The 26,421-nt window shown below is 45.0% G+C and overlaps 1 protein-coding gene across 8 annotated transcripts in view; it reads right to left on the bottom strand.

Annotated features, from left to right (window-relative positions):
• LOC117362615 (zinc finger protein 585B-like) overlaps positions 1-26,421 on the bottom strand; it is a 70,633-nt gene that overhangs the window by 30,347 nt on the left and 13,865 nt on the right. For 5 of the 8 annotated variants that reach the window (XM_033949242.1, XM_033949249.1, XM_033949243.1 and 2 more), the window contains exons 3-6: positions 13,009-13,742; positions 5,125-5,248; positions 1,348-1,898; positions 1,106-1,226 (exon numbers count right to left, since the gene is read on the bottom strand). In XM_033949242.1, the coding sequence (XP_033805133.1) occupies positions 1,106-1,226; positions 1,348-1,898; positions 5,125-5,248; positions 13,009-13,731 (1,519 nt within the window). In that variant the 5' untranslated portion in view covers positions 13,732-13,742. The remainder of the gene's footprint in view (positions 1-1,105; positions 1,227-1,347; positions 1,899-5,124; positions 5,249-13,008; positions 13,743-26,421) is intronic. The other 3 variants (XM_033949246.1, XM_033949250.1, XM_033949248.1) reach the window with 3 other exon arrangements.

Genomic DNA, 26,421 nt, shown 5'->3' with positions numbered 1-26,421 from the left:
TCAGCGCAGCAGTCATGAGCACACCAAACCAAATATCTGAGGTTTAACTAGGGCAAACCTCCTTCAAAATGCTGAGTAACGATGCTCTAATCATGTGCACCTGATGTGATTTGAGCCAATTTAAGTGGGAGGATATATGGGGTGTGTCTTAATTTATTCCACAGTTAGAATACACATTTTTGTGGATATCTTTTGTTTCATGAGTAAATCAAGGAAAATTGAGAGCTCACAGGATGCTCAAAGAAACATAGTAATACACCTGAATGACTATTCGGGAAAATAGATGATCACTTCCAGAATGAGGGGTCCGAGAACGTTCGAGTGGGATGGAAATACAGAGGCAGTGTCTGCAGACTTGGCTACAACTACTTTGCAGAAAAGGTGGGAGGTTAAGGAGGCAAAACGAAAGCTACAGAATGAGAGTAGTGACTGTTTCCCTTTGCCTGGTATTTACAATCAATGACACCACTCCATAGTAAAGGTCTTGACAGGAGTAAAAGCCAAAGTGGACCCATCACACTCTCCCCTTTCCTCCGCACCATGAGCTACATAAGAATTGCCGCTGCTGGGTCAGACCAGTGGTCCATCATGCCCAGCAGTCCGCTCACGCGGCGGCCCTTTGGTCAAAGACCAGTGCCCTAACTGAGACTAGCCCTATCAGCATGTGTCCTTGTTCAGCAGGAACTTGTCTAACTTTGTCTTGAATCTCTGGATGGTGTTTTCCCCTATGACAGACTCCGGTGAAGCATGCTAGTTTATCATAGGTTAGTAAAGAGCACCGTTAGATATAAGCCCCCTGTGGACATATATCTGTAATATGCTTTGAGATACTAATGGAAAGGTCAGAGTCAAAGCCAAATACAGAAAAAACACTTGCTAAAGAAGTAGGTCAAGCCCCAAACCAAAGATGTAAACACAGCAGGAGAAAGCAAAGAAAGGCAGGTCTGGTGGCATGGACTCAAAAACTGCTGGGAAAAATCCAGTGGAGTCTCCCAAGCCCCTAAGGGACACGGCTGACGTGACCAATGGTGTTTTTCTCAGCGAATATGGATGCACAGGCTCTCAAATGCTAAGTGAGCTTACCCTGGTGGCAATAAACACTCACTCGTCAGTGGAGGCTTTAAATCCTCTGAGTTCTGCTCTGTCCCTTTCTCAAGATGCTCCTTCTGCCACTCTTCCGGATCCACCTTCTCTTCTTTAGGAATGGCCTTTGCAACCTCAGATGCCTGAAACATAAACAACTTTATTCTCAGCGTCTTCTCATCGAACTGCAGCCCCCACCCCCCCAGCTCAGTTTCAGCAAGTGAGGTGTAGGGTAGGCAATTACAGGAAACACGCCATTCCTACCTTCTCTGTGTGAACCCGCTGGTGTTTTGTGAGCTCTGACCTCCACCTGAAACCCTTCCCACAGTCTGAACACTGAAAGGGTCTCTCCCCTGTGTGCGTCTTCACGTGCGTGGTGAGGTGCTGGCGTTGGATGAAGTTTTTGCCACATGTGGCACACTGGTAGGGTCTCTCGCCCGTGTGGATTCTCTCGTGGATGATGAGGGAGGTGTGCCTCCGAAAGCTCTTCCCACAGTTGTTACAGATGTAAGACCTCTCGCCCACATGAGCCCTCAGGTGCGTCTTCAGGGTTCTCTTGCTGTTGAAGCACTTGCCACACTCCGCACAGTCATGCGGTCTCTCCTCTTTATGAGTCCTGTGGTTGGGAATGTCTTTGGCTCTCTTGCCGTCATCTCCTCTCTCATTCTCAGTGGATGGACCCGGCTCATCTACTGCAGGGTCTGCTCGCTGCTGACCTTCTTCACCATCTTTGTCATCTCCTGCTATCATCCCCTGTGCTTTTGGCTTCTCTGAAGGATTCCTGTCACTGCATTTAACTGTCTCTTCGTCACCTGCTATACAAAGAGCACCCAGAGAAAAAAAGATAAAAGTATTCTAAATTACTTGTGATGATTCCTGCAGTTCTCAATCACCCCTCCCAGCTACCATGTGCCCAATGCCATACAGCAGTCTCTCTCGATCCAATTCTGAGGACCACATTCACAAAATAGACATGCATGACTTATTTAAGAAAAAAAAAAAACACCCAAAAATGAAAATTTCTCTTGCACATGACTATTCACTCAGGATGTCCTGAAAAGTAGGTGGGTTTAAGGGGGTCACATTGAGAACCACTGACATAATGCAAGCATTTCCCGGGGGACACCCCATCAGAGATGATTAACAAAAATGATACATCAAGAAAATGATGCAAATTGAAGCCCCAGGATGGTCCCATCTTTCCGAGTAATATTTTGCATGTCTGCCCCACAATTTACTATTCCATCTCAAAGGAAACACTTATTTCCAAACAAATTCAAGCTGAGATACAATTTAAAAAAGCAACTTGCAATACAAACACCCATCATTCAAGAAGCCACTTAAACTGCATGGCTGGGGTGGGACCAGTAGACTGCCTCACTCTTGCAAACTTTGCACACTAAACTGGTGACCACGGCTCGAGGGCATCCGCGCATACTTGAAGGCCCTCCAGACGGGGCCCTGAGTGCTGGCACTGCCTCTCCTCCTCCCAGGAGTCTCATGGCACTCCTGGAATCTTGGGCAGCACACAGTTTGCGAAACACGAGTCTAATGGGCTGAGAACCTGGGGAACCGGGTATGATCCCCATTGCAGCTCTTTGAGACTCTGGACATGTCACTTAACATCCACTGCCCCAGGTAAAAAACTAGGCTGCGAGACCACTAAGTACAAAGTACCTGTATATCAGGGGTCTCAAAGTCCCTCCTTGAGGGCCGCAATCCAGTCGGGTTTTCAGGATTTCCCCAATGAATCTGCATGAGATCTATGTGCATACACTGCTTTCAATACATATTCATTGGGGAAATCCTGAAAACCCGACTGGATTGCGGCCCTCAAGGAGGGACTTTGAGATCCCTGCTGTATATGATACATTTATTTATTTGATTTTTCTATACCGCTCTCCCAGGGGAGCTCAGGACAGTTTATATGAATTTATTCAGGTACTTGAGCATTTTTCCCTGTCTGTCCTAAAGGGCTCACAAAATGTACCTGGAGCAATGGGGGGATTAAGTGATTTGCTCAGGGTCACAGGGCACAGCGTGGGCCTTTAACCACATTCTCTGAATGCACCATGAAAAGGTTAAACAGTATATCAAAATCCATGACCTTTTACCCTTTGCCCCCACGGTCTGAGTACTTCTTTAAAGAATGATGAGGGAGAGGAAGAAAGAGTGTTAAGGGTCCTACATGGCCTCCTTCCTGCCGTTATCCCTCTATCCTGGAACTCCCCAACCCCTACTTCCTCCAGATCCTCCCAAATTTTTAAACTATCCTTCCCTTCCATAAAAGGTATTTCCCATGTAGGCAAACTTGGGTCATCCCTCCCCTTTAGAATCACTGAGATGTGGAATAACCTCACCTCCCCTCTCCGAACCTCAAGCTCCCTCCAACACTTCCGCAAACACCTAAAAACCTGGCTATTCTCAAAACTGTAACACTTCCCCCCTCTTAGGCCTCTCACCTTCCCCCTTTACACCTAACTCTTTAATCTCTCCACTGTAGTTCCTCTCTCATCTTTCTTCCTGTAAACCGTGCCAAGCTCCGCATTCATGGAGATGGTGCGGTATATAAACCCAAGGTTTAGTTTAGTCCCTCGTCACATCGCTTACTCAGGAGCTAGTAAGCAGTTGGAGTCTGTTATAAGGGAAAACCCCCTCCAGGGATTCAAGACAAGGTTGGACAAGTTCCTGCTGAACCGGAATGAACGCAGGTAGGGCTGGTCTCGGTTAGGGCAAAGGTCTTCGACCTGGGGGCCACCGCGTGAGCGCGATGGACCACTGGTCTGACCCAGCAGCGGCAGTTCTTATGTTCTTAGAAGACAAGACTCTGACATCACCCTGCCCACCTTGGAGGACCACCTTCAGCAGCTGAGTAAGGGGCAAAGCAGCGAGGCAGTGGCTAAGGGGTAAGAAAAGAACTGGAGGAGGAAAGGGACTGAATAACAAGAAAGGAAATGGGATGAGAGGGAATTATGTACAGACGGAGGAAAGTGGACGATGGATAGGGGCCAGGGAAGGAATGAGAGAGGTGGGGAATGGCAGGATGAGAAGAGGGAATCTAGAAATGGAAAAAGAAGATAAAACAGATTGATTTAGTCATTCATTCAATTTTCTATACGCTCATAACGGTTTACATTCATTTATTCAGGTACTCAAGCATTTTCCCTTTTTTTTTTTTTAATTCTTTATTCATTTTACATCTTACATCAAGTGTATAATTAATTGACATATTAGAATTGTATACACTTGAATTTCTTATCCAATTAACCTTTAATACATAAAATTTAATCCCTTCCCACCCATCCCTTTCCTTCTATATGCCATCAAATATATCATATAAGAATTCTTATCTAATGAACTAAATATTTAATCATATTCAGAAAAACAATCTATCTAATGAGAGAGTAATAGGAGAAGAAGGGAAGATGAAAAGGAGACTGACAAAACAGAAAAAAGAAATGAGATCCTGGGAAAGAAAACCAACGAGGCCACGACCACCCAATTAAAACAAAGGATTAGAAAACACTTCTGGTACGGGATCATTCTTGTGCAAAAGCAGACATTGTCTCAAGACACCCCAACCCCTCAAGTAGACCCTGTTGATTACACAGGTAAAAATCTTTGAAAAACTCAAGAGCCAGCACTTCTAGACTCTGTGAACAGTGGCACAGTAAGGAGGGGGTGGGGAACAAACAACCCCAGGCACTGGCACCTTTCTGCCCCACCCCACCACCCATACCGAGCAACTTCTCCTGGTCACGAGGCCAGGAAGTGACGTCATAGGGAAATCCACCGCTGGTGCGAGGAGCATGCTGGAGAAGCCAATTGCACTGGTGCAGATTTAGAGGTACGGGAGGGGGGAAGGAAGGGACAGCGCAAGTGTGGAGTGGGGGGCATGCCACTGCACTGGCCATCTCCTACCCTTCCTACGCACAGTGCTTTTAAAGGGAACAGCGTACAAAATACAAGAAAAACACTTCTGTAAGTGACGAGATATTGTGAAGAACCACAATGAACCTAGCAAAGGACGACTGCAGTTACCTGGTGCAGTGAGGACAGTTGAGTTATCTTTCATCATGTTTCTGTAAATCTCCCGCTGCCAGTCCTCTAACTCTTTCCATTCCTCCTCTGAGAAGGGGATGGGAACATCATCGAAAACGGGGGCCTGAAACATAAACCAGGGCCAGGATTAGAACCAATGTGAACACAGCCTGGGCATAAGAAGAAAACCAATAATATCTACAACTATTTTACCTTTAACTCAGCTAAAATGAGGCCCATCTGAAGTTTCCTGTTTTGAAATCTGAATCCTAGCATGCGTCTGACACCAGGACAGTGTCATAGTCTGGAATCCAATGGATTGCGGGACCTGAGGCTGGGCTTGTCAGATGAATTCAATGAGTGCTAGATGTGGAGCACTTAAGACACGGCACAGGCAATTAATAAACAAGTGATTTAGTGGGTTAAGAATTGCGAGGAGACAAATGGTCGTTGAAAATGGAGTTCACTCGAAGGAAAAAAGGACATTACTAGTGATCAGTGCTTGGTTCTTTTCTTTTCAATATTTTTTAGTGACTATTGGGAAAGATTTACTTTTTTATGGAAAACACAAAAACCTGCAACAGGGCAGATATGGGAAACCTGAGGAGGGACCTAGCAAAGTCTAGAGTTTGGCAGCTAATATTTATTGTTAATGAATGAAATCAAATCATTAGCATTGCAAAATCCCAAGGGAGCAGTAGGGCATGGGCACAAAAGATCAGAACCTGAGGTTAAGGTAGAGAAACAGGCCAAAGTTCGAAGGATGCTTGGGTGCATAGGGAGAGGAATGGCCAGCAGGAAAAGGCCCTGTGGGAGACGCTGAATACCCTGAACAGTTCTGGAGATGCACCGGGGGCAGCTACGAAAAACGTTGACAGCCTTCGTTAGGAAGCAGATGGGAACAGACCTGAAGATGCCTCTACCCTGTCAAAGACATGCCCTGCATTTCATCTCTGTATTTCTATTAGGAAACGTAGCAATTCGTTCGTGTTGGATTTCATAGGAGCTGTCTGACTCTTTACTGCTCTTTGCTATTTATCTATATTGTTCTTCTAAATAAATCTTTCCATGTTATTTATTTATTTAATTTCAATACCGTTCTCATGAATTTATTCAGGTCCTCGAGCATTTTCCCGGTGGGCTCACAATTTTACCTAATGTACCTCGCGCAATGGGGGGATAAAGTGACTTGCCCAGGGTCACAAGGAGCAGCGTGGGTTTGAACCCACAACCTCAGGGTGCTGGGCTGTAGTTTTAACCACAGCACCACACTCTCTTTATCCTGATAATATCTTTTCCAGTAGGTAGGTGTGTCATTCTGGACATGTAGGCCATATGCAGAAGGAATCCACTCCAGACTCCCTCTGCGATCCCCCTACCACTATATTACATTACATTACATTACATTAGTGATTTTTATTCCGCTTGTACCTTGCGGTTCAAAGCGGATTACATAAGAAGAGAACTGGACATTTCCAGGATGGTACATGACAATAGAGAATACAGTTTGAGGATTGAGACTTAATGACAGAATGATAGTAAAGACTTAATAACATCGGAAGATGTTTTGGACGGCAGTGTTTTGGTTTCTTGGGGGAAGGGGTGAGGGAGGTTAGGTAGATTGTATATATTTTTTGAACAGCAGTGTTTTGATTTCTTTACGGAATGTCTTGAGGTCTGATGTTGTGGTTAACAATTTGGTGATGGAAGGTTCGAGTTTTGCAGCATGTGTTGCCAGGAGGCTATCATAAAGCTTTTTGCGGTGAGTACCCTTGAGTGGTGGGTATGTGAATGATGTCAGTGTTCTTCTTGTTCTGGTTGGAAGGTTACGGTTTAGGCGGTCATTTAGGTAGGTGGGTGCAGTACCGTTAATTACTTTGAAGAGTAGACAGTATAGTTTGAATTGAATTCTGGCTCGAATCGGTAGCCAGTGTGAGTCTAGGTAGGCATTGGTGATGTGGTCAAATTTTCCGAGTGAGTAAATTAGTCTAAGGGCTGTGTTCTGAACGGTTTGAAGTTTTTTGATCATGTTTGTGGGGCATGGGAGATAAAGGATATTGCAGTAGTCCACGAGACCTAGTACCAGGGATTGTACAATTATCCTGTAGTGTTCTTTGTCAAAGAATTTCCTTATTTTTCTTAAGTTGCGCATTGTGAAGAATGCTTTTTGGGTAGTTTTGTTGATCTGGGTCTGCATAGTGCAGCATCTGTCTATCAGCACTCCCAAGATTCTGAGTGAGGTCTGGATTGGGTATTTGGTTGCTTTAATTTCTAGGTCTGTTATGGATGGGTTTTTGTCCGTTTCTAGCATTAGGAATTTGGTTTTGTCCGAGTTTAGTTTCAGTTTGTGGTTTGTCATCCATTTTTCTACTTCATCCAGAATTATTTCCAGGTGTCCTGTTGAGGTGTGATCTTGGATTTCAAAGGGGAGGATAATAGTTATGTCATCTGCGTAGCTGAATGATGTTACATTTAGGTTGTCTAGAGTGGTGCCGAGGGAGGAGATGAAGAGATTGAATAGAATGGGCGATAGTGGTGACCCCTGCGGGACTCCGCATGGATTTGACCATGAGTTAGATTTCGTGTTGTTTGTCTTAACTCTGTACGTTCTTGTTTTGAGGAATCCTTGGAACCAATTGTAAACCACCCCTGAGATCCCGATTGCATCAAGTATCTGGAGTAATATGGTGTGATCGACTAGATCGAAGGCGGCGGATAGATCCAGTTGGATAATTAGGATCCTGTGTCCTTTACTGAGGTGTTGTCGTGCTATGTCTAGTAGTGTTGCTAGTAGTGTTTCCGTGCTGTGGTGAGATCTAAATCCTGATTGAGAGGAGTGAAGTATATTATGGTCGAATAGGTAGTTGGTGAGGTATTGAGCCACAAGTCCTTCAATCAGTTTGACATATAATGGGATCGAAGCGATAGGTCTGTAGTTGGTAGGAGCGTCTATAGGGCCTTTTTGATCTTTCAGTAGGGGTGTGATTATGATCTCTCCAAGCTCTTGCGGGAATTGACCTTCTATGAGAGTGCTTTGAATCCATTGCATGAGGTTGGTTTTGAATTTAAGGGAGGCATTTGTTAGCAGATACGATGGGCAGTAGTTCAAGTCGCATGAGGCGTGGCTGTATTTTTTGTATAGTCGGTTCAAATCAGACCATTGTAGAGTTGGGAATGTGGTCCATGTTCTGTCTGCAGATATGGTTTCTTCCGTTGTGGGGGTTATTATCTCGTAGAGTTTGGTGGTTGAGTTGTTGAGGGTATTTCTGATTGTAGTGATCTTGTGTTTGAAGTGTTCTGCTAGTTGAGAAGCTGTTGGTGGTTTATTGCCTTGAGTGGCAAGGAGTGGGTTTGTGTCCGTAAGTTTTTTTACTAAGTTGAAGAGTGTTTTTGTGTCAGAAGTGTTTGTGCCAATTAGTTTAGAGTAGTATGTTTTGCGCTTTTCTTTTAGTTTGATGTTGTATAGTTTGATTTGGGTTCTCCATGCGGATTTGGTTTGATCATTTTTCTTTTTTTTTCCAAGATCTTTCAAGTTGTCTGCAGTGCCTTTTTTGTAGGAGGAGTTCGGAGTCGAACCACTTGTCTGAGGATCTGTAGGTTCTATGTTTGGTTTTTTCAGGGGCTAGCTCGTTCAAGGTTGTTTCACTTAGGATGCGCCAGTGATTTACGAAGTCAGTTGGGTCGGTGGGGGCGATTATAGGGTCAACTTTATCCCAGAATGTGGCAGGCTCAATTTTCTGTCTAGATTTGAAGGTTGTTTTTTGTGGCTTGGGTTTTGTGTTATTTTGAGGCCAGTTGATGGTGAAAGTGTATTTGTGGTGGTCTGACCAAAGAGAGGGATGCCAGGTACCATTGGTGATATGAATTTTTGGGGTGTGGAGGTTATGAGACGTGAATGCTGCTATATCAAGTTGGTGGCCTTTTTCGTGTGTGGGTTCAGGATTGAGGATCTGGTAGGATAGGGCGTCGAGGTATGAGAGTATATCGTCTACTTGTTTGGATGTGTGGTCCTCGAGGTGGAGATTGATGTCTCCTAGGAGCAGATTGTATGTGGAGGTTAGAGAGTTCTGGAATATGAATTCTTCGAGTTCAAGTTTTGAGGTGTTCCATTTTCCTGGAGTGATGTAGCATAATAGACAGTTCAGGGTGTCTGTGAGTGTGTTGTCGGAGAGTTGGCATGCAAGAAGGTCTAAGTGAGGGGTTGAGTGTTTGTGTAGAACTTTTAGGTTGAGGTTGTTTTGTACTAGAATAGCTAGTCCTCCCCCTCGTTTGTTTTCTCGACAAACCAGCTCTAATTTGTACCCTTTGGGGCAGAATTCGGTTATGCATGGGTCCGAATTGGATGTTAGCCAGGTTTCGGCTAGGAATAGACAGCTTAGTTGTTCTTCAGTCAGCCAGTCTTTGATTAGGTTTGCTTTTGGGCTAATTGATCTTATATTCATGTAGGCACAGGTTAGTGAGGTATATTTTGTGTTGGAATTAGGATTGCAGTTAAGGTAGAGGATATTTTTTGGTGATGTGAGTTGTTTTTGAGTAGTGGTCTTGTGCTTTGGTGGAGGTCTTTTTCCCCAGGTGGTGGGAATGTGGTCTTGGCTGGTCAGTGGGCAGGATGTTAGGGTTCTCGTGGTGTGGATTTTTCTGGGTGGTTGTGGTTGCCTGTAGGTTGTTGTGAGAATTGGGATGGGTGATAGGTGATATCCTGTGGTTTGCCAGTTGGAAATGAGTAGTGAAAGTATTAGGATGGCAAGTGTGGTTTTGTATATGTAATGTTCCATTTTGTTTGTGTAGAGGGAGATTCTTTGGTTCTGGTTTGTCTCTGGTTTGGGCTGTGGTAATGGTGTCTCGCTGGAAGAAAAGGTATTCGCCGAGGGGGGGCGGAAAGGGTTAAGAGGGCTGGATAGCAGGCCAGGTGCCGAAGTGGCTGCTGGGGGCGGGGCAAACCGCCGAACGCGTTGCTCCTCCGGTGCAGTGAAGGGGGACGACTCGATCTCCCTTCCCCTTCACTGTGCTGGAACAGGGAAGAATGGCCCGGTCTGCAAAGCCCTTAAGAGGGCTGGAAAAGCAGTCCAGGTGCCGAAGTGGCTGCTGGGGGCGGGGCAGACCGCCGAACGCGTTGCTCCTCCGGTGCAGTGAAGGGGGACGACTCGATCTCCCTTCCCCTTCACTGTGCTGGAACAGGGAAGAATGGCCCGGTCTGCAAAGCCCTTAAGAGGGCTGGAAAAGCAGGCCAGGTGCCGAAGTGGCTGCTGGGGGCGGGGCAAACCGCCGAACGCGTTGCTCCTCCGGTGCAGTGAAGGGGGACGACTCGATCTCCCTTCCCCTTCACTGTGCTGGAACAGGGAAGAATGGCCCGGTCTGCAAAGCCCTTAAGAGGGCTGGAAAAGCAGGCCAGGTGCCGAAGTGGCTGCTGGGGGCGGGGCAAACCGCCGAACGCGTTGCTCCTCCGGTGCAGTGAAGGGGGACGACTCGATCTCCCTTCCCCTTCACTGTGCTGGAACAGGGAAGAATGGTCCGGTCTGCAAAGCCCTTAAGAGGGCTGGAAAAGCAGGCCAGGTGCCGAAGTGGCTGCTGGGGGCGGGGCAAACCGCCGAACGCGTTGCTCCTCCGGTGCAGTGAAGGGGGACGACTCGATCTCCCTTCCCCTTCACTGTGCTGGAACAGGGAAGAATGGCCCGGTCTGCAAAGCCCTTAAGAGGGCTGGAAAAGCAGGCCAGGTGCCGAAGTGGCTGCTGGGGGCGGGGCAAACCGCCGAACGCGTTGCTCCTCCGGTGCAGTGAAGGGGGACGACTCGATCTCCCTTCCCCTTCACTGTGCTGGAACAGGGAAGAATGGTCCGGTCTGCAAAGCCCTTAAGAGGGCTGGAAAAGCAGGCCAGGTGCCGAAGTGGCTGCTGGGGCGGGGCAAACCGCCGAACGCGTTGCTCCTCCGGTGCAGTGAAGGGGGACGACTCGATCTCCCTTCCCCTTCACTGTGCTGGAACAGGGAAGAATGGTCCGGTCTGCAAAGCCCTTAAGAGGGCTGGAAAAGCAGGCCAGGTGCCGAAGTGGCTGCTGGGGGCGGGGCAAACCGCCGAACGCGTTGCTCCTCCGGTGCAGTGAAGGGGGACGACTCGATCTCCCTTCCCCTTCACTGTGCTGGAACAGGGAAGAATGGCCCGGTCTGCAAAGCCCTTAAGAGGGCTGGAAAAGCAGGCCAGGTGCCGAAGTGGCTGCTGGGGGCGGGGCAAACCGCCGAACGCGTTGCTCCTCCGGTGCAGTGAAGGGGGACGACTCGATCTCCCTTCCCCTTCACTGTGCTGGAACAGTATATAATTCAGAAGGATAGCAAACAGCAGCAGAGAAGACCAGACCTTCAAGCTGAAAGATCTACTTTAATGACAACCATGTCTGTGTGAAGGCCTGCTCTTCTCTGCTCCTTTTTCTATCCGTCTTGGTTTGCTGCAGAGTTTGTTCCTTCTCTTTTTGTGAATAAACTTCTGATGATCCACATTTCTTATCAGTAAATAAGCACATAAAGGGAGTTTGTGAGTTCTAGGACCAACGATTAGATGTGTTCAACCTCTAGACTTAGTGATGCCTATCTAGACATCTGTTTGTACATGTTCTGGACGGGCTGGAACCCTCACACTCCGGAGGAAAGATGGGAAAGAGGAGATACAACAGAGATATTGGAACACCTCCAACGGATAAGTACATGTGAATCAGGCAGAAAGAAGGCTCTAGATTCTAGCTCATAGGATGTAGGTAAAAGAAAGAAAAACTAATGAATGGGCAGAAGTGGTGAAGATGAAGAAAGTAACAGAAATGAGCATCAACATGGCAAATGACGTTCAATGTGGATAAGTGTAAAGTGATGCATGTCAGTAACAAAAATCTCATGCACGAATACAGGATGTCCGGGGCGGTACTTGGAGAGTCCTTCCAGGAAAGAGACTTGGAAGTTCTGATCGACAAGTCGATGAAGCCGTCCACGCAATGCGCGGCGGTGGCAAAAAGGGCAAACAGAATGCTAGGAATGATTAAGAAGGGGATCACAAACAGATCGGAGAAGGTTATCATGCCGCTGTGCCGGGCCATGGTGCGCCCTCACCTGGAGTACTGCGTCCAGCACTGGTCGCCGTACAAGAAGAAGAACACGGTACTACTCGAAAGGGTCCAGAGAAGAGTGACTAAAATGGTTAAGGGGCTGGAGGAGCTGCCGCACAGCGAGAGATTAGAGAAACTGGGCCTCTTCTCCCTTAAAAGGAGGAGACTGAGAGGGGACATGATCAAAACATTCAAGATAATGAAGGGAATAGACTTAGTAGAGAAAGAGAGATTGTTCACCCTCTCCAAGGTGGAGAGAACGAGGGGGCACTCTCTAAAGTTAAAAGGAGATAGATTTGTTACAAACGTAAGGAAGTTCTTCTTCACCCAGAGAGTGATAGAAATCTGGAACGCTCTTCCGGAGGCTGTTATAGGAGAAAACACCCTCCAGAGATTCAAGACAAAGTTGGACAAGTTCCTGCTAAATAGGAATGTACACAGGTGAGGCTGGACTCATTTAGAGCACTGGACTTTGACCTGGGGGCCGCTGCGTGAGCGGACTGCTGGGCACGATGGACCACTGGTTTGACCTAGCAGCGGCAATTCTTATGTTCTTATGTTACCTGCAACAGGCACCAAGGATTTTTGAGGAAAAAATGGTTATAATGACTGGGCTGTCGATTTGGACGGGCAGACCGGACTGGTATTGTATGGTATTTTTCTACGTGTCTATTGGCATGCATCCCACAGACAGGCAAGTACAAATGGCATGTTTTCCCTCTACAACCCTGCTCTCTAGCCAGCTTAGACATCTACTTATAAATGAAATAGGTGCAAGCTTTGCTAAGACTGGGCCTACCTTGTCAGCATGAACTCGCTGGTGCTTAATAAGCTCAGACCGCCACCTGAATCCCTTCCCACACTCGATGCACAGAAAGGGTCTCTCCCCAGTATGAGTCTTCACGTGGGTGGTGAGATGTTGGCGCTGGATGAAGTTCTTGCCACACGTTGCACACTGGTACGGCCTTTCCCCCGTGTGGATCCGCTCGTGGATGATGAGGGAGGTGTGCCGCCGGAAGCCCTTACCACAGACTCTGCAGATGTTTGATCTGTCTCCCTTGTGAGTGCTCATGTGCTTCATGAGATCGGAGCCCCGTAGGAAGCTCTTTCCACACTCGCTGCAAGGAAATGCTCGCTCGCCCGTACACATCCCTTGCTGGAGTTTGCAAACCTTTTTATTCTTGTAGGTCTTCCCAGGCTGAGGAGGTGTGCATGCTCTTTCTTCAGCTTGGATGACCTGTGGCATGCTTAAAGTTGCCGTACTGGTAACCGCTCTGTCACACGCTGCAGCATATGTTGGCACCCCTTCCTGCTCTGTGCTGAAGCCTGTCCCATTATTGACATTTCTTTTCACCTCCCTGCTCTGCTCTTGTTCCTCTCCTGCAGAGTGTCTGTGCTGCCGACACTCCCAGGTTTGCTCCTGCTCAGTACTGGGGAAAATGTCTTTGGAGTCCTCTGGAAGCACCACCTGAGGCTCCAGTGTTAAAGTACAAGGGCCAAGGTCTTTCATCTCTCTGTTCATTTTCCATCCACCTGCAGGACAAGGAAGAGAATCGAAATCTAAATACTATAAACATACAAGGCTAAAAGAGGTGTAAAGCCCTCAACTGCTGAAGACCTCTGACACTAAATAAAGATATACAGTCAGCAGTGGTGCACTTTTCTTCTTTTTTTTTTAATGCTTACTGTCTCCAGCTAAGTCAGACAAAGACATTCAAAGCTGGCCCATATGGGGGGCACCAGCTTGAAGTGTCTGATTCTATAAATGGTGCCTAGGTTAGGTGCTTCTACAAGCCCTAATCACGGACGCCTAGCAAAGCCTAACTAAAACTCGTGCCCATTTTTCTTTTTTATTGGATTAATTGGTGTGGTAATTGACCACGCCATTAAAAAAATAATTGAAAATTGAAAAATGAATTAATTAGGGTTACACGCAGAATACCGGGCGGCACTACTGAAAAGTAGGCATGTTTAGGGACGGAGAATAGGCGTAGTTGACTTAGGCACCAGCAATACTGGCACTTACCACAAGGATTCCTAGCGACACTTAAATGCCTAAGCATGACTCTACAAGCAGCACCTAGCGGTTTTACTGACAACTGCACTGACCGACGCCTACAAGTTAGATGCAGTTAGAAACGTTTATAGAATCAGGCCCAAAATGTCTAGGCCTGATCAGGCAGGAGGCAGTCAGACAATATCCAAGATTGCCAAGATTGAACTGATGGCCAAGATTGAACTGAAGACCAGCAACTGAGAAGGAATGCCTGAAGTGGTCTCCTATGTGCTCTGGATTAAGGTACAACATTCAAGGCTGCTGCCATTGATCCCAGAACTTGTATAGAGTCCCACATTCAAGGGGTGGGAAGGTGCAAAAGACATCAAATATGAGACTGAAGTTTGAAGATCTTGGCAAATGGAAGGAACACCTTCCCTTCTTGAGTGTTGAAGCAAAGTCATAGATACTCTCAAGACTGAGATGACCCTTTGACAAACGGACTTGTCCAGCTTAAGGACAGCAGAAGGGACACCACTCTGGGTGTGACATCCAAGCTCTCCTGATGAGAAGCAGCCGTAATGAGCCAGATAAGGAAGAACGCTGATTCCTTGACAACGAAGGAAAACCATCACTAACATCAGTACTTTGGAGGTTCTGTTTGCTGTGCAGAGAACAAATGGCATGACATGGAACTGAAAAACACCTTCTAATAACCCTGAAGCTCAGAAAACACTGATGCAAATGCCAAATTGGAATGTAAAAGTATGCCTTCCGAGATCTAGAAATGTGAGGAATTTCCCTGGGTTGAAATAACCCTATCACTGACCAAAGAGTTTCCATTCTGATATGTGTTAGTTTTAGTGCCCTGTTCACATGTTTCAGGAAAAGAATGGGATGGAAAGAGCCTTCCTTCTTGGGAACAACCAAGAATATGAAATATCTTCCCAGATCTCTCTCCTAAGATGGAACTGGCTAAACTGTTCCTCAATGCAAAAGATCTTGAAAGGTGTCCTACACCACTTATTGGTCAGTGCTCCTTGAAAAGATTCCCAAAAAAATCTATGAGGGGGGTAGGCAAACCTCCAGCTTTAGCCTTCTCTGATCATCTCAGATATCCATTGATCTGAAGTAATTTGGGTCCATTTCTTGTGAAAAGTGACTGTTGATAAGTGTGTCTAAGGAGTGATCTTGCACACTCTCATTGCAAAGGAAGGATAGAGAATTGAAAGCCCAAGAAAATTGTCCTCCAGCTTTCTTGAATCCATGAAAGGAAGACTGTTTTTGTCGATAATGAGATATGGAAAAGGTCGACGACTGCCCTGTGGTCTGTACTCTTAGATTCAGCCTACCTAAACTAAACTAAACCTTAAGTTTATATACCGCATCATCTCCACGGATGTGGAGCTCAGCACGGTTTGCAAGAACTTAAAATATAGGAAAAGAAGGAAAAAAAGGTTTACATGAACTTATATATAGAAGAGAAGAGTAAGGGGGGATAGAATTACATTTTAGTGAAAAGCCAGGTTTTCAGTTGCTTGCCGAATAATTGGAGGGAGCCCAGGTTACGCAGCGGGGTAGTAAGGTCGTTCCAAAGACCTGTGATTCTGAAGAGAAGGGATTTTCCCAGTTTGCCTGCATAGCGAATACCGTGTAGAGAGGGGAAGGATAGTTTATACCTTTGGGCAGGTCTGGTAGAGTCAGGACTCGAGGAGTTATAAGATAGTGGGATTAAGGGAGGAAGGATGCCGTGAATGATCTTAAAAGCCAGGCAGGAGCATTTGAAATGGATTCTGGAAATCACTGGGAGCCAGTGAAGTTTGGCTCATACCTAGGTATGAGCGACACAAAAATAGAAGATTAGATTAGATTCACAAAAATGTGAGCAAGACTGAGAAGAGCGGTGGGCAGGCTTGTCTTCAGGCACAAGATGAGACTTAGACTCCCCTGAGTCCTTAATAAGCTTTTCCAGGTCTTCTCCAAAACAAGAATTTACCCCAGAACAGGAGCTTTGTCACAGTGCATTTTGAGGCCACATCCACCACCCAATTTCTGAGTCAGGAAAGGCAGCTCACAGAGACCAAAATTTCTTTCACTGAAGCTCTAAGTAAATTGGAGACGATCAGGCATATAAGCTAACCTAGCTTCAAGGGTAGGAAAGTTGAAAGGCTGAGAGCCTGATTCCAAGGGCAGATCAGCTGCCTGCTGGATAAGATGGAGAGAAGCTCTGGCCATATAAAAACCTGCTATAGTAGCTTGAAGGCACAAGACAGCCACTTCAAAGGACATCTTTAGAGTCACTTTGATTTTGCGGTCCTGCATATTCTTAAGAACAGGACCTCTCTGTATGGGTACAGAAGTCTTCTAAATCACTACAATGACTAGGAAATCAACCGTGGGAAGTTTTAGCTTCTCTAACTTCTCAGGAAAAAGGGGGTAGAGCTATGGATAAAGGTGAGCTGGTTGATATGGTGTATTTAGATTTCCAAAAGGCATCTGACAAAGCACCTCATGAAAGACTTCTGAGGAAATTAGAGAGTCATGGGATAAGAGGTGATGTCTTATTATGGGTTAAGAACTGGCTGAAAAATCAGAAAACAGAGTGGGCTTAAATGGTCAATATTCTCAAAGGGTAAATAGTTGGATCCCCTGGGGTCTGTGCTGGGACCGCTGCTTTTTAACATATTTATCAATGATCTTGAGATGGAAACAACTAGTGAGATAATTAAATTTGCTAATGTTGTTAAATTGCAAAAGGATTGTGAAAAATTGCAAGAGGACCTTGTGACACTGGGAGATTGGGGATCAAAATGGCAGATGACGTTTGATGTGAGAAAGTGAAAAGTGATGCATTTGGGAAAGAGGAACCTGAACTATAGCTATGTGATGCTGGGTACTGTGTTAGGAGTCACTGCCCAGGAAAAGGATCTGGGTGAAATCATTGAGGATATGTTGAAACATTACATTACATTAGTGATTTCTATTCCGCCTTTACCTTGCGGTTCAAGGTGGATTACATAAAGGATCTATCTGGCCATTTCCAGAGGAATTATAGAATAGATAGATTGGTTCGTAGAGATGAGGTGGTTCTTGTGGCGTTAGGTTGGTTTCGATTGTTGGGTATCAGGGTTGTTGTTTTTTTAAGTATGGTTTTTATTTCTTTTCTAAATGTTCTGTATTCTGGGGTCGTTATCAGCAAAGTAGAGAGTTGATGGTCTAATCTCGCTGCTTGTGTGGCCAGGAGGCCATTGTACAGTTTTTTCCGTTTGACTTCTCTGATTGGGGGGTATGTGAATGGAGCGTGGGTTCTCCTTTGTTTGGTTGAGGTGGTTCGGATTAGACGGTTGTTTAGGTACATTGGGCTGTTTCCATTCATGGTTTTAAATAGAAGACTGTAGAACTTGAATTGTATTCTTGCTTGAATTGGTAGCCAGTGTGAGTGGAGATAAGCCTCGGTGATGTGGTCGTGTTTTCTCAGAGAGTAGATGAGTCTCAGGGCTGTGTTCTGGATTGTTTGCAGTTGTTTAATCATGGTCACAGGGCAGGGTAGATAGAGAATGTTACAATAGTCTAGTAGACCCAGCATTAGGGCTTGGACTAGGATCCGGAATTGAGTTTTGTCGAAGAATTTTCGCACTTGTCTTAGGTTTCTCATGATTGCAAAGAATTTCTGTATTATTTTGTTGATTTGTGGTTGCATGGTACAGCACCTGTCAATCGTCATTCCCAGTAGTTTTAGAGTGGTTTGCATAGGGAATGTGGTTGAGTTGATTACTGGGTTTGTTATGGATGGGGTCTTATCATTTTCTAGGAGAATGAATTTTGTTTTGTCTGAGTTTAGTTTCAGTTTGTGATCATGACATGGAGGGTGTTGGTTGATCAAAAGGGAGAAGAATGGTGATGTCGTCTGCATAGCTGTAGGAGATTATGTTTGATTTATCTACAAAGGTGCCGAGGGATGCATGTAGAGGTTGAAGAGTGTGGGGGATAAAGGGGATCCCTGAGGTACGCCACAGGGGTTGGACCAGGGTTCTGACTTTTTGCTGCTTGATTTTACTCTGTAGGATCTGGTCTTTAAGAATCCTTGGAACCATGTGTGTACTTTGTCTGTGATACCAATTGTATCCAGAATTTGTAGAAGAATGTTATGGTCAACCAGGTCAAACGCTGTGGTTAGATCTAGTTGTATGAGGAATATTTTTTTTCCTGTACTGAGGTGTTGTCTAGCTGTGTCCAGGAGGGATCCTAGTAGTGTTTCAGTGCTATAATTGGTTCTGAAGCCAGATTGTGTATGGTGGAGTATGTTGTGGTCTTCTAGATAGTCAGTGAGGAATTTGGTTACTAGGCCTTCCATTATTTTGACATAAAGTGGTATTGATGCTATGGGTCTGTATTTGGAAGGTTGATCTGTTGCTCCTTTGGGGACTTTTAGGATAGGGGTGACGACGATTTCGCTGAGGTCTTGTGGGAAAAGGCCATCTGTGAGAATTGTTTGCGTCCATTGTAGGAGGAGAGCGGAATTTGATACTGGCATTTTTTAGTAGATATGGAGGACAGTGGTTTAGGTCACAGGCTGGTGTCTGTATTTTTTGTAGAATTTGTTGAAGTCTGATCATTGTATAGTGGGGAAGAGGGACCAGGTTCTATCTGCTGCTGTTGATTCTTTGTCTGAGGGGATTATAGTGATCTTATCTAGGAGAGTTGGGTTACCAGCGAGGTTGGTCCTGTCATTTGTGATTTTATTTTTGAAGTGTTCTGCTAGCGTGGTGGCTGAGGGGGGAGGGGTGTTATCATTGGCCAGGTAGGATTTGGTGTCTGTGAGTTTTCAGTATTTGGAATAGTTTTTTAGTGACTTGAGTTTCTCTGCCTATTAGGTTGGTGTAGTACATTTTTCTTTTTTCTTTTAATTGTAGCTTGTATTGTAGGATGAGTATTTTCCATGTGATTTTTGTGGGTTCTTGGTTGGTTTTCCTCCATTTTCTTTCAAGTCGTCTGCATTGTCTTTTGAGTAGGAGTAGTTCGTTGTCAAACCATTTGTCAGATCATCTGTTGATTCTGGTTTTTGTTTGTATTGGGGCTAGCTCATTTAAGGTGGCTTTACTTAAGCTGCTCCATTTTGAAATGAAGTCTTTGGGGTTAGATTCTTGGATTAATTTGTCTGTTTTTGACCAGAATTTGGAGGGGTCGATATGTTTACGTGAGTTGTAGGTTAGTTTTTGGGATTTTGGTTTGGATTTGCTTTTGGCCCAATTGATATTGAAGAAGTGTGTGTAGTGATCTGACCATAGTGATCGAGACCACTTTCCATTTGATGTCTGAATATCTGGGAACAAGGGCTGTTGTGTCATGAAGGCTGCAATGTTGATTTGGTGACCTTTTTCATGGGTGGTTTGTGGGTCTTGGATCTTGCATGTTAAGGCTTCGAGAAAGGATAGTAGGTTTTCTACTTGTTTGGAGGAATGTGTGGCATCTGCTAAGAAAACAAATAGAATGTTAGGAATTATCAGGAAAGGAATGGAAAACAAAGATGAAAATGTTATAATGCCCTTGTATTGCTCTATGGTATGGGCACACTTTGAATACTGTGTGCAATTCTGGTCTCCGTATCTCAAAAAGATATAGAAGAAATAGATAAGGTACAGAAAAAGAACAATGAAAATGATAAAAGGGATGGGATGACTTCCCTATGAGGAAAGGCTAAAGCGGCTAGGGCTCTTCAGCTTGGAGAAGAGATGGCTCAGGGAAGATACGATAGAGGTCTATAAAATATTGAGTGGAGAGGAAAAGGTAGCTGTGAATCTCTTATTTACTCTTTTGAAAAATAATGACTAGGGGGCATGCGATAAAGCTACTAAGTAGTAGATTTAAAACAAACCAGAAAAAATATTTATTCACACAACGTGTAATTAAACTCTGGAATTTTTTTCCTGGAAAATGTGGCGAAATCCGTTAGCTTAGCAGGGTTTAAAAAAGGCTTGGATAATTTCCTAAAAGAGAAGTCCATAGACCATAATTGAGATAGCTTGGGGAAATCCACTACTTATTCCTAAGATAACAAGAATACTTCTTGGGATCTAGCTGGGTAATTGTGGCCTGGGTTGGCCACTGTTGGAAAGAGGATACTGGGCTTGATGGACCTTCGGTCTGTCCCAGTATGGCCACTCTTATGTTCTTATATTCTAACATATGGTCCACTGAAAGATCATCTCTCTCATCATTTAGAATCTCTCCATCTTCCAGGGATTCTCTAATTCTAAAGGGAAAGGAGGTGAAGGAAGAAGGAATCCCTGGAGGGGGTCTCAGAAATAAAGAGACACAATCTCAATCAAACTGAGGCTCCAGTCTCTTTCTTAGAAGAAGGTGGCTCAATGTGAGAGACATAAAATCTGCAGAACATATTTCCTGAAGAAGCTTTGTGCATGAACAACTCCGGAGGAAACAGAGGATCTTCATTCTAGTGTTCAAGAGCTGAAGGAGCCCTAGAAGGGTGTGTCAGAGGGGAAAGCTGTTCCGGGCTCCGCAAGCTCCATTCCCGCTGAAGAGCTCCAATCCAAACTTGGGGCTGGGCTGTGAGCCACTTTCTCAACAGGCTCCTGTCTCTAATGGGAAGAAAGAGCAGGATCTGCAGCGGCCCAAGGCCCACATTGAAAACAACACTAGACTGTCTGAGCCAGTGGAAGGCCACTTGAACCGAAAAGCACCCCCAGGGTGCTACTGAGACTAAGGAGACAGGGTCTAACAATCAGTCCGTGCATTGTTCAGGAAACTAATGGGCAGACTGGTTGGACCGTTCAGGTCTTTACTATGTATGGAATGTGACTATGTATTTCACCTGCTAGAGATCGAGGAATCCATTGCCTCTGAGTCCTCTATGGACATAACCCACTAGCTCTGGATTGATCTTGGGATTATGGCTACCCAAAGCCTGTAGCTTGCCTTCCTTCTCCTTCCTAAGCCCACCTCAGCTATCTGTTCTTTACCCCTGATTCTGAGAACCATCTAGGGGAGTAGGAGAGAAAAAGCCCTTCAAAAGCTGAATAACTATCACCCTCTAAAGAGAGATAGATAGAATGTAACACCACTGCCTGCCAAAAGCCTCTATATCAGTGTTTCTCAACTTCTTCAAGCCAAGTACCTCCTAAGTCTAACAAATATCAACAGAGTACCCCGCCCAAGCTCCGCCCCAGACCCCACCCCCATAATAATAGTACTAATTGTAATGCAATTTCTTCCATCCATTTTTCATATACACACAATATAATCTTAATACATAATGATAACCACAAAATTAAAAAAACACAAAGCATATAGTATGCAAAGAAAATGTTAATTATCATTTATATTCTTTTTTTTTTCAAAGAGGTCAACGCAGATAACTTTAAAATATTTGTTGTCTGGTGCTTTCATGAGTCTCTGGTTGCACTTCCTTCTGACTGTGCATCCAACATTTCTTTCTTTATGCCTCCTGCACGCTTCCTCTCCTCCAGACCTCATTCCCTTCCCCAACCAACATCTCTCTCGGTCCCTCCATGAGTCCAACTTTTTATCCTCTCTCCTCCACCCCCATAGGCAATATGTCTCCCTCTCTCTCTCATTGTCCATCTCTCATTCCCTCCCTTGCTGCAAAGGGAGTGGGGAAAGAGAGAGAGAAATCCAAGGTGTATCTCTCCCACCCCCTCTACTGCCACATCCAACATTTCTGCCTCTCTCATCCCCCGGATCATGTGCAGCATTTTTCAGCATTGCCCACCAGCCCCATGCCCATTTCTCCTTCTATCAACTCTCTTCAGCAGAATGCCACATCTCTCCCTCCATCACTATGCCCAACATTCCTCCCCCTTGCATCCTTCAATCTGTCCCTCTGTTCCCTCTCCAGAACCATAGCCAAAATTTTTCTCTCTCATGCATCTCTACCTAACTCCTCTCTCTCTATGCCCAATTTTCCTTTTTCTTCCTATTCCTCTCACTCACACGGTCATGCCCAACAATTCTCCCTTTCTATTCCTCCCTCCTATGTCCCAAGTTAGTGCCCCTTCCTCCCTCCCTCCCATGTCCCATGTTCATGCCCCCTCCCTTTCTTCTGTGTTCCGAGTTTATGCCTTCCAGCCTTTGTCTCAAAATCATAATAATAATAATAACAGTTTATATACAGCAATACCGCGGTTTACAAAGATTAAGCGAAGGTACAAGTTGATTGAGCTTGAGAGAGGTGGAAGAAAGTGATTAGTAGGACAAGAAAACCATTGTTGAGGAGAAAGGAGTGAGAGATCAGTTGTTTAGATACTTTAGGAACAGGTGTGTTTTTAGACGCTTCCTAGATTCCTCATAAGTAGTGGAATATAGCAATTGTTCTAGATCTTTACCCCATATTGTTGCTTGATGTGAGAGAAGGTGTTCATGGTGTTTTTTCATAGTAACATAGTAACATAGTAGATGACGGCAGATAAAGACCCGAATGGTCCATCCAGTCTGCCCAACCTGATTCAATTTAAAAATTTTTTTTTTTTTTTTTTTTTTTTTTTTTTTTTCTTCTTAGCTATTTCTGGGCGAGAATCCAAAGCTTTACCCGGTACTGTGCTTGGGTTCCAACTGCCGAAATCTCTGTTAAGACTTACTCCAGCCCATCTACACCCTCCCAGCCATTGAAGCCCTCCCCTGCCCATCCTCCTCCAAACGGCCATACACAGACACAGACCGTACAAGTCTGCCCAGTAACTGGCCTAGTTCAATCTTTAATATTATTTTCTGATTCTAAATCTTCTGTGTTCATCCCACGCTTCTTTGAACTCAGTCACAGTTTTACTCTCCACCACCTCTCCCGGGAGCGCATTCCAGGCATCCACCACCCTCTCCGTAAAGTAGAATTTCCTAACATTGCCCCTGAATCTACCACCCCTCAACCTCAAATTATGTCCTCTGGTTTTACCATTTTCCTTTCTCTGGAAAAGATTTTGTTCTACGTTAATACCCTTTAAGTATTTGAACGTCTGAATCATATCTCCCCTGTCTCTCCTTTCCTCTAGGGTATACATATTCAGGGCTTCCAGTCTCTCCTCATATGTCTTCTGGTGCAAGCCTCCTATCATTTTCGTCGCCCTCCTCTGGACCGCCTCAAGTCTTCTTACGTCTTTCGCCAGATACGGTCTCCAAAACTGAACACAATACTCCAAGTGGGGCCTCACCAATGACCTGTACAGGGGCATCAACACCTTCTTTCTTCTACTGACTACGCCTCTCTTTATACAGCCCAGAATCCTTCTGGCAGCAGCCACTGCCTTGTCACACTGTTTTTTCGCCTTTAGATCTTCGGACACTATCACCCCGAGGTCCCTCTCCCCGTCCGTGCATATCAGCTTCTCTCCTCCCAGCATATACGGTTCCTTCCTATTATTAATCCCCAAATGCATTACTCTGCATTTCTTTGCATTGAATTTTAGTTGCCAGGCATTAGACCATTCCTCTAACTTTTGCAGATCCTTTTTCATATTTTCCACTCCCTCTTCGGTGTCTACTCTGTTACAAATCTTGGTATCATCTGCAAAAAGGCACACTTTTCCTTCTAACCCTTCAGCAATGTCACTTACATACATATTGAACAGGATTGGCCCCAGCACCGAACCCTGAGGGACTCCACTAGTCACCTTTCCTTCCTTCGAGCGACTTCCATTAACCACCACCCTCTGGCGTCTGTCCGACAGCCAGTTTCTGACCCAGTTCACCACTTTGGGTCCTAACTTTAGCCCTTCAAGTTTGTTCAACAGCCTCCTATGAGGAACTGTATCAAAGGCTTTGCTGAAATCCAAATAAATTACATCTAGCATATGTCCTCGATCCAGCTCTCTGGTCACCCAATCAAAAAATTCAATCAGGTTCGTTTGGCACGATTTACCTTTTGTAAAGCCATGTTGCCTCGGATCCTGTAACCCATTAGATTCAAGGAAATACACTATCCTTTCTTTCAGCAACACTTCCATTATTTTTCCAACAACTGAAGTGAGGCTCACCGGCCTGTAGTTTCCTGCTTCATCCCTGTGACCACTTTTATGAATAGGGACCACATCCGCTCTCCTCCAATCCCCAGGAATCACTCCCGTCTCCAGAGATTTGTTGAACAAGTCTTTAATAGGACTCGCCAGAACCTCTCTGAGTTCCCTTAGTATCCTGGGATGGATCCCGTCTGGTCCCATCGCTTTGTCCACCTTCAGTTTTTCAAGTTGCTCATAAACACCCTCCTCCGTGAACGGCGCAGAATCTACTCCATTTTCTCGTGTAACTTTGCCGGACAATCTCGGTCCTTCTCCAGGATTTTCTTCTGTGAACACAGAACAGAAGTATTTGTTTAGCACATTTGCTTTCTCCTCATCACTCTCCACATATTTGTTCCCAGCATCTTTTAGCCTAGCAATTCCATTTTTTATCTTCCTCCTTTCACTAATATATCTGAAAAAATTTTTATCTCCCTTTTTTACATTTTTAGCCATTTGTTCTTCCGCCTGTGCCTTCGCCAAACGTATCTCTCTCTTGGCTTCTTTCAGTTTCACCCTGTAGTCCTTTCTGCTCTCCTCTTCTTGGGTTTTTTTATATTTCATGAACGCCAACTCTTTCGCCTTTATTTTCTCAGCCACTAGGTTGGAGAACCATATCGGCTTCCTTTTTCTTTTGTTTTTATTGATTTTCTTCACATAAAGGTCCGTAGCCATTTTTATCGCTCCTTTCAGCTTAGACCACTGTCTTTCCACTTCTCTTATGTCCTCCCATCCTAACAGCTCTTTCTTCAGGTACTTTCCCATTGCATTAAAGTCCGTACGTTTGAAATCTAGGACTTTAAGTATCGTGCGGCCGCTCTCCACTTTAGCCGTTATATCAAACCAAACCGTTTGATGATCGCTACTACCCAGGTGAGCACCCACTCGAACATTAGAGATACTCTCTCCATTTGTGAGGACCAGATCCAATATCGCTTTTTCCCTTGTGGGTTCCGTCACCATTTGTCTGAGCAGAGCCTCTTGAAAGGCATCCACAATCTCCCTACTTCTTTCCGATTCCGCAGACGGAACATTCCAGTCCGCATCCGGCAGGTTGAAATCTCCCAACAGCAGAACCTCCTCTTTCCTTCCAAACTTTTGGATATCCACAATCAGATCCTTATCAATTTGCTGCGATTGAGTCGGAGGTCTGTAGACTACACCCACGTAGATAGAAGTTCCATCTTCTCTTTTCAGAGCAATCCATATCGCTTCTTCCTCTCCCCAGGTTTGCAACCTCTAACTGGGGGGGGAGATGAAGTTGGAATGTGAGCTTCTCTTGTGTCTGTTGGTTGAGAAGGAGAAAAGGTCAGTTATGTATTTAGGGGCAAGTCCATATAGTGCTTTAAAGCAGAAGTAGGAGAACTTAAACTTTAAGGGTGCTTCCATCGGTAGCTAATGCAACTGCCGGTAGTAGGGTGTCACGTGATCGAACTTCTTTAGCCCAAAGATTAGTCTGACTGCTGCATTTTGCATTAATGTAATGTAATGTAATTTATTTCTTATATACCGCTACATCCGTTAGGTTCTAAGCGGTTTACAGAAAATATACATTAAGATTAGAAATAAGAAAGGTACTTGAAAAATTCCCTTACTGTCCCGAAGGCTCACAATCTAACTAAAGTACCTGGAGGGTAATAGAGAAGTGAAAAGTAGAGTTAGAGGAAAAATAAAAATAAAATAAACATTTTAACAAGACAGCATTGATCTAAATACTTTGGAAGGTAGAAGAGAGGAGAGAAAGGAATAGAAGCAGAAGGGGGAGCCGTTGAACAGTAGAATTCTGGAGAAATTTAAATGATAGAAATAGAACAAAACAAAGACAAAAGGCAAAACAATAGATAAGATTAAAGATAAATCATAAGCTGGAAAGAAAAATAAAATAAAACTTTGTCTTCAATCCACGGTTTCAGCGTCAGTGATGAAGTGGAGCAAGTAAGTTTAGGAGGAGCGATTGACGTTTCCAGAAAGGGCTTCTTCAGGGAAGAGACTTAGCAGACAGTCCCAGGATGCCTATGTCTCCTCCCCTGCGATGTTCTCCCATCCATGCATTCCCTCCCAGACACACTGCCCGTGCCCCAGCCGCTCCAAGGAGGCTGCCCCAGATGAGGCCCACGGTGAATGCAGGTGAATTAATTGTAAGTGTTGCATATTCTTTTGGGAAATTGATAAGTAGGCGATGTTACAGTAG

Source organism: Geotrypetes seraphini, chromosome 6, assembly GCF_902459505.1.
Source record: "Geotrypetes seraphini chromosome 6, aGeoSer1.1, whole genome shotgun sequence".
NCBI classification, from domain to species: Eukaryota; Metazoa; Chordata; class Amphibia; order Gymnophiona; family Dermophiidae; genus Geotrypetes; species Geotrypetes seraphini.
The sequence above is the reverse complement of the archived record's forward strand: the minus strand, read 5'-3'. Positions and strand labels throughout refer to the sequence as shown.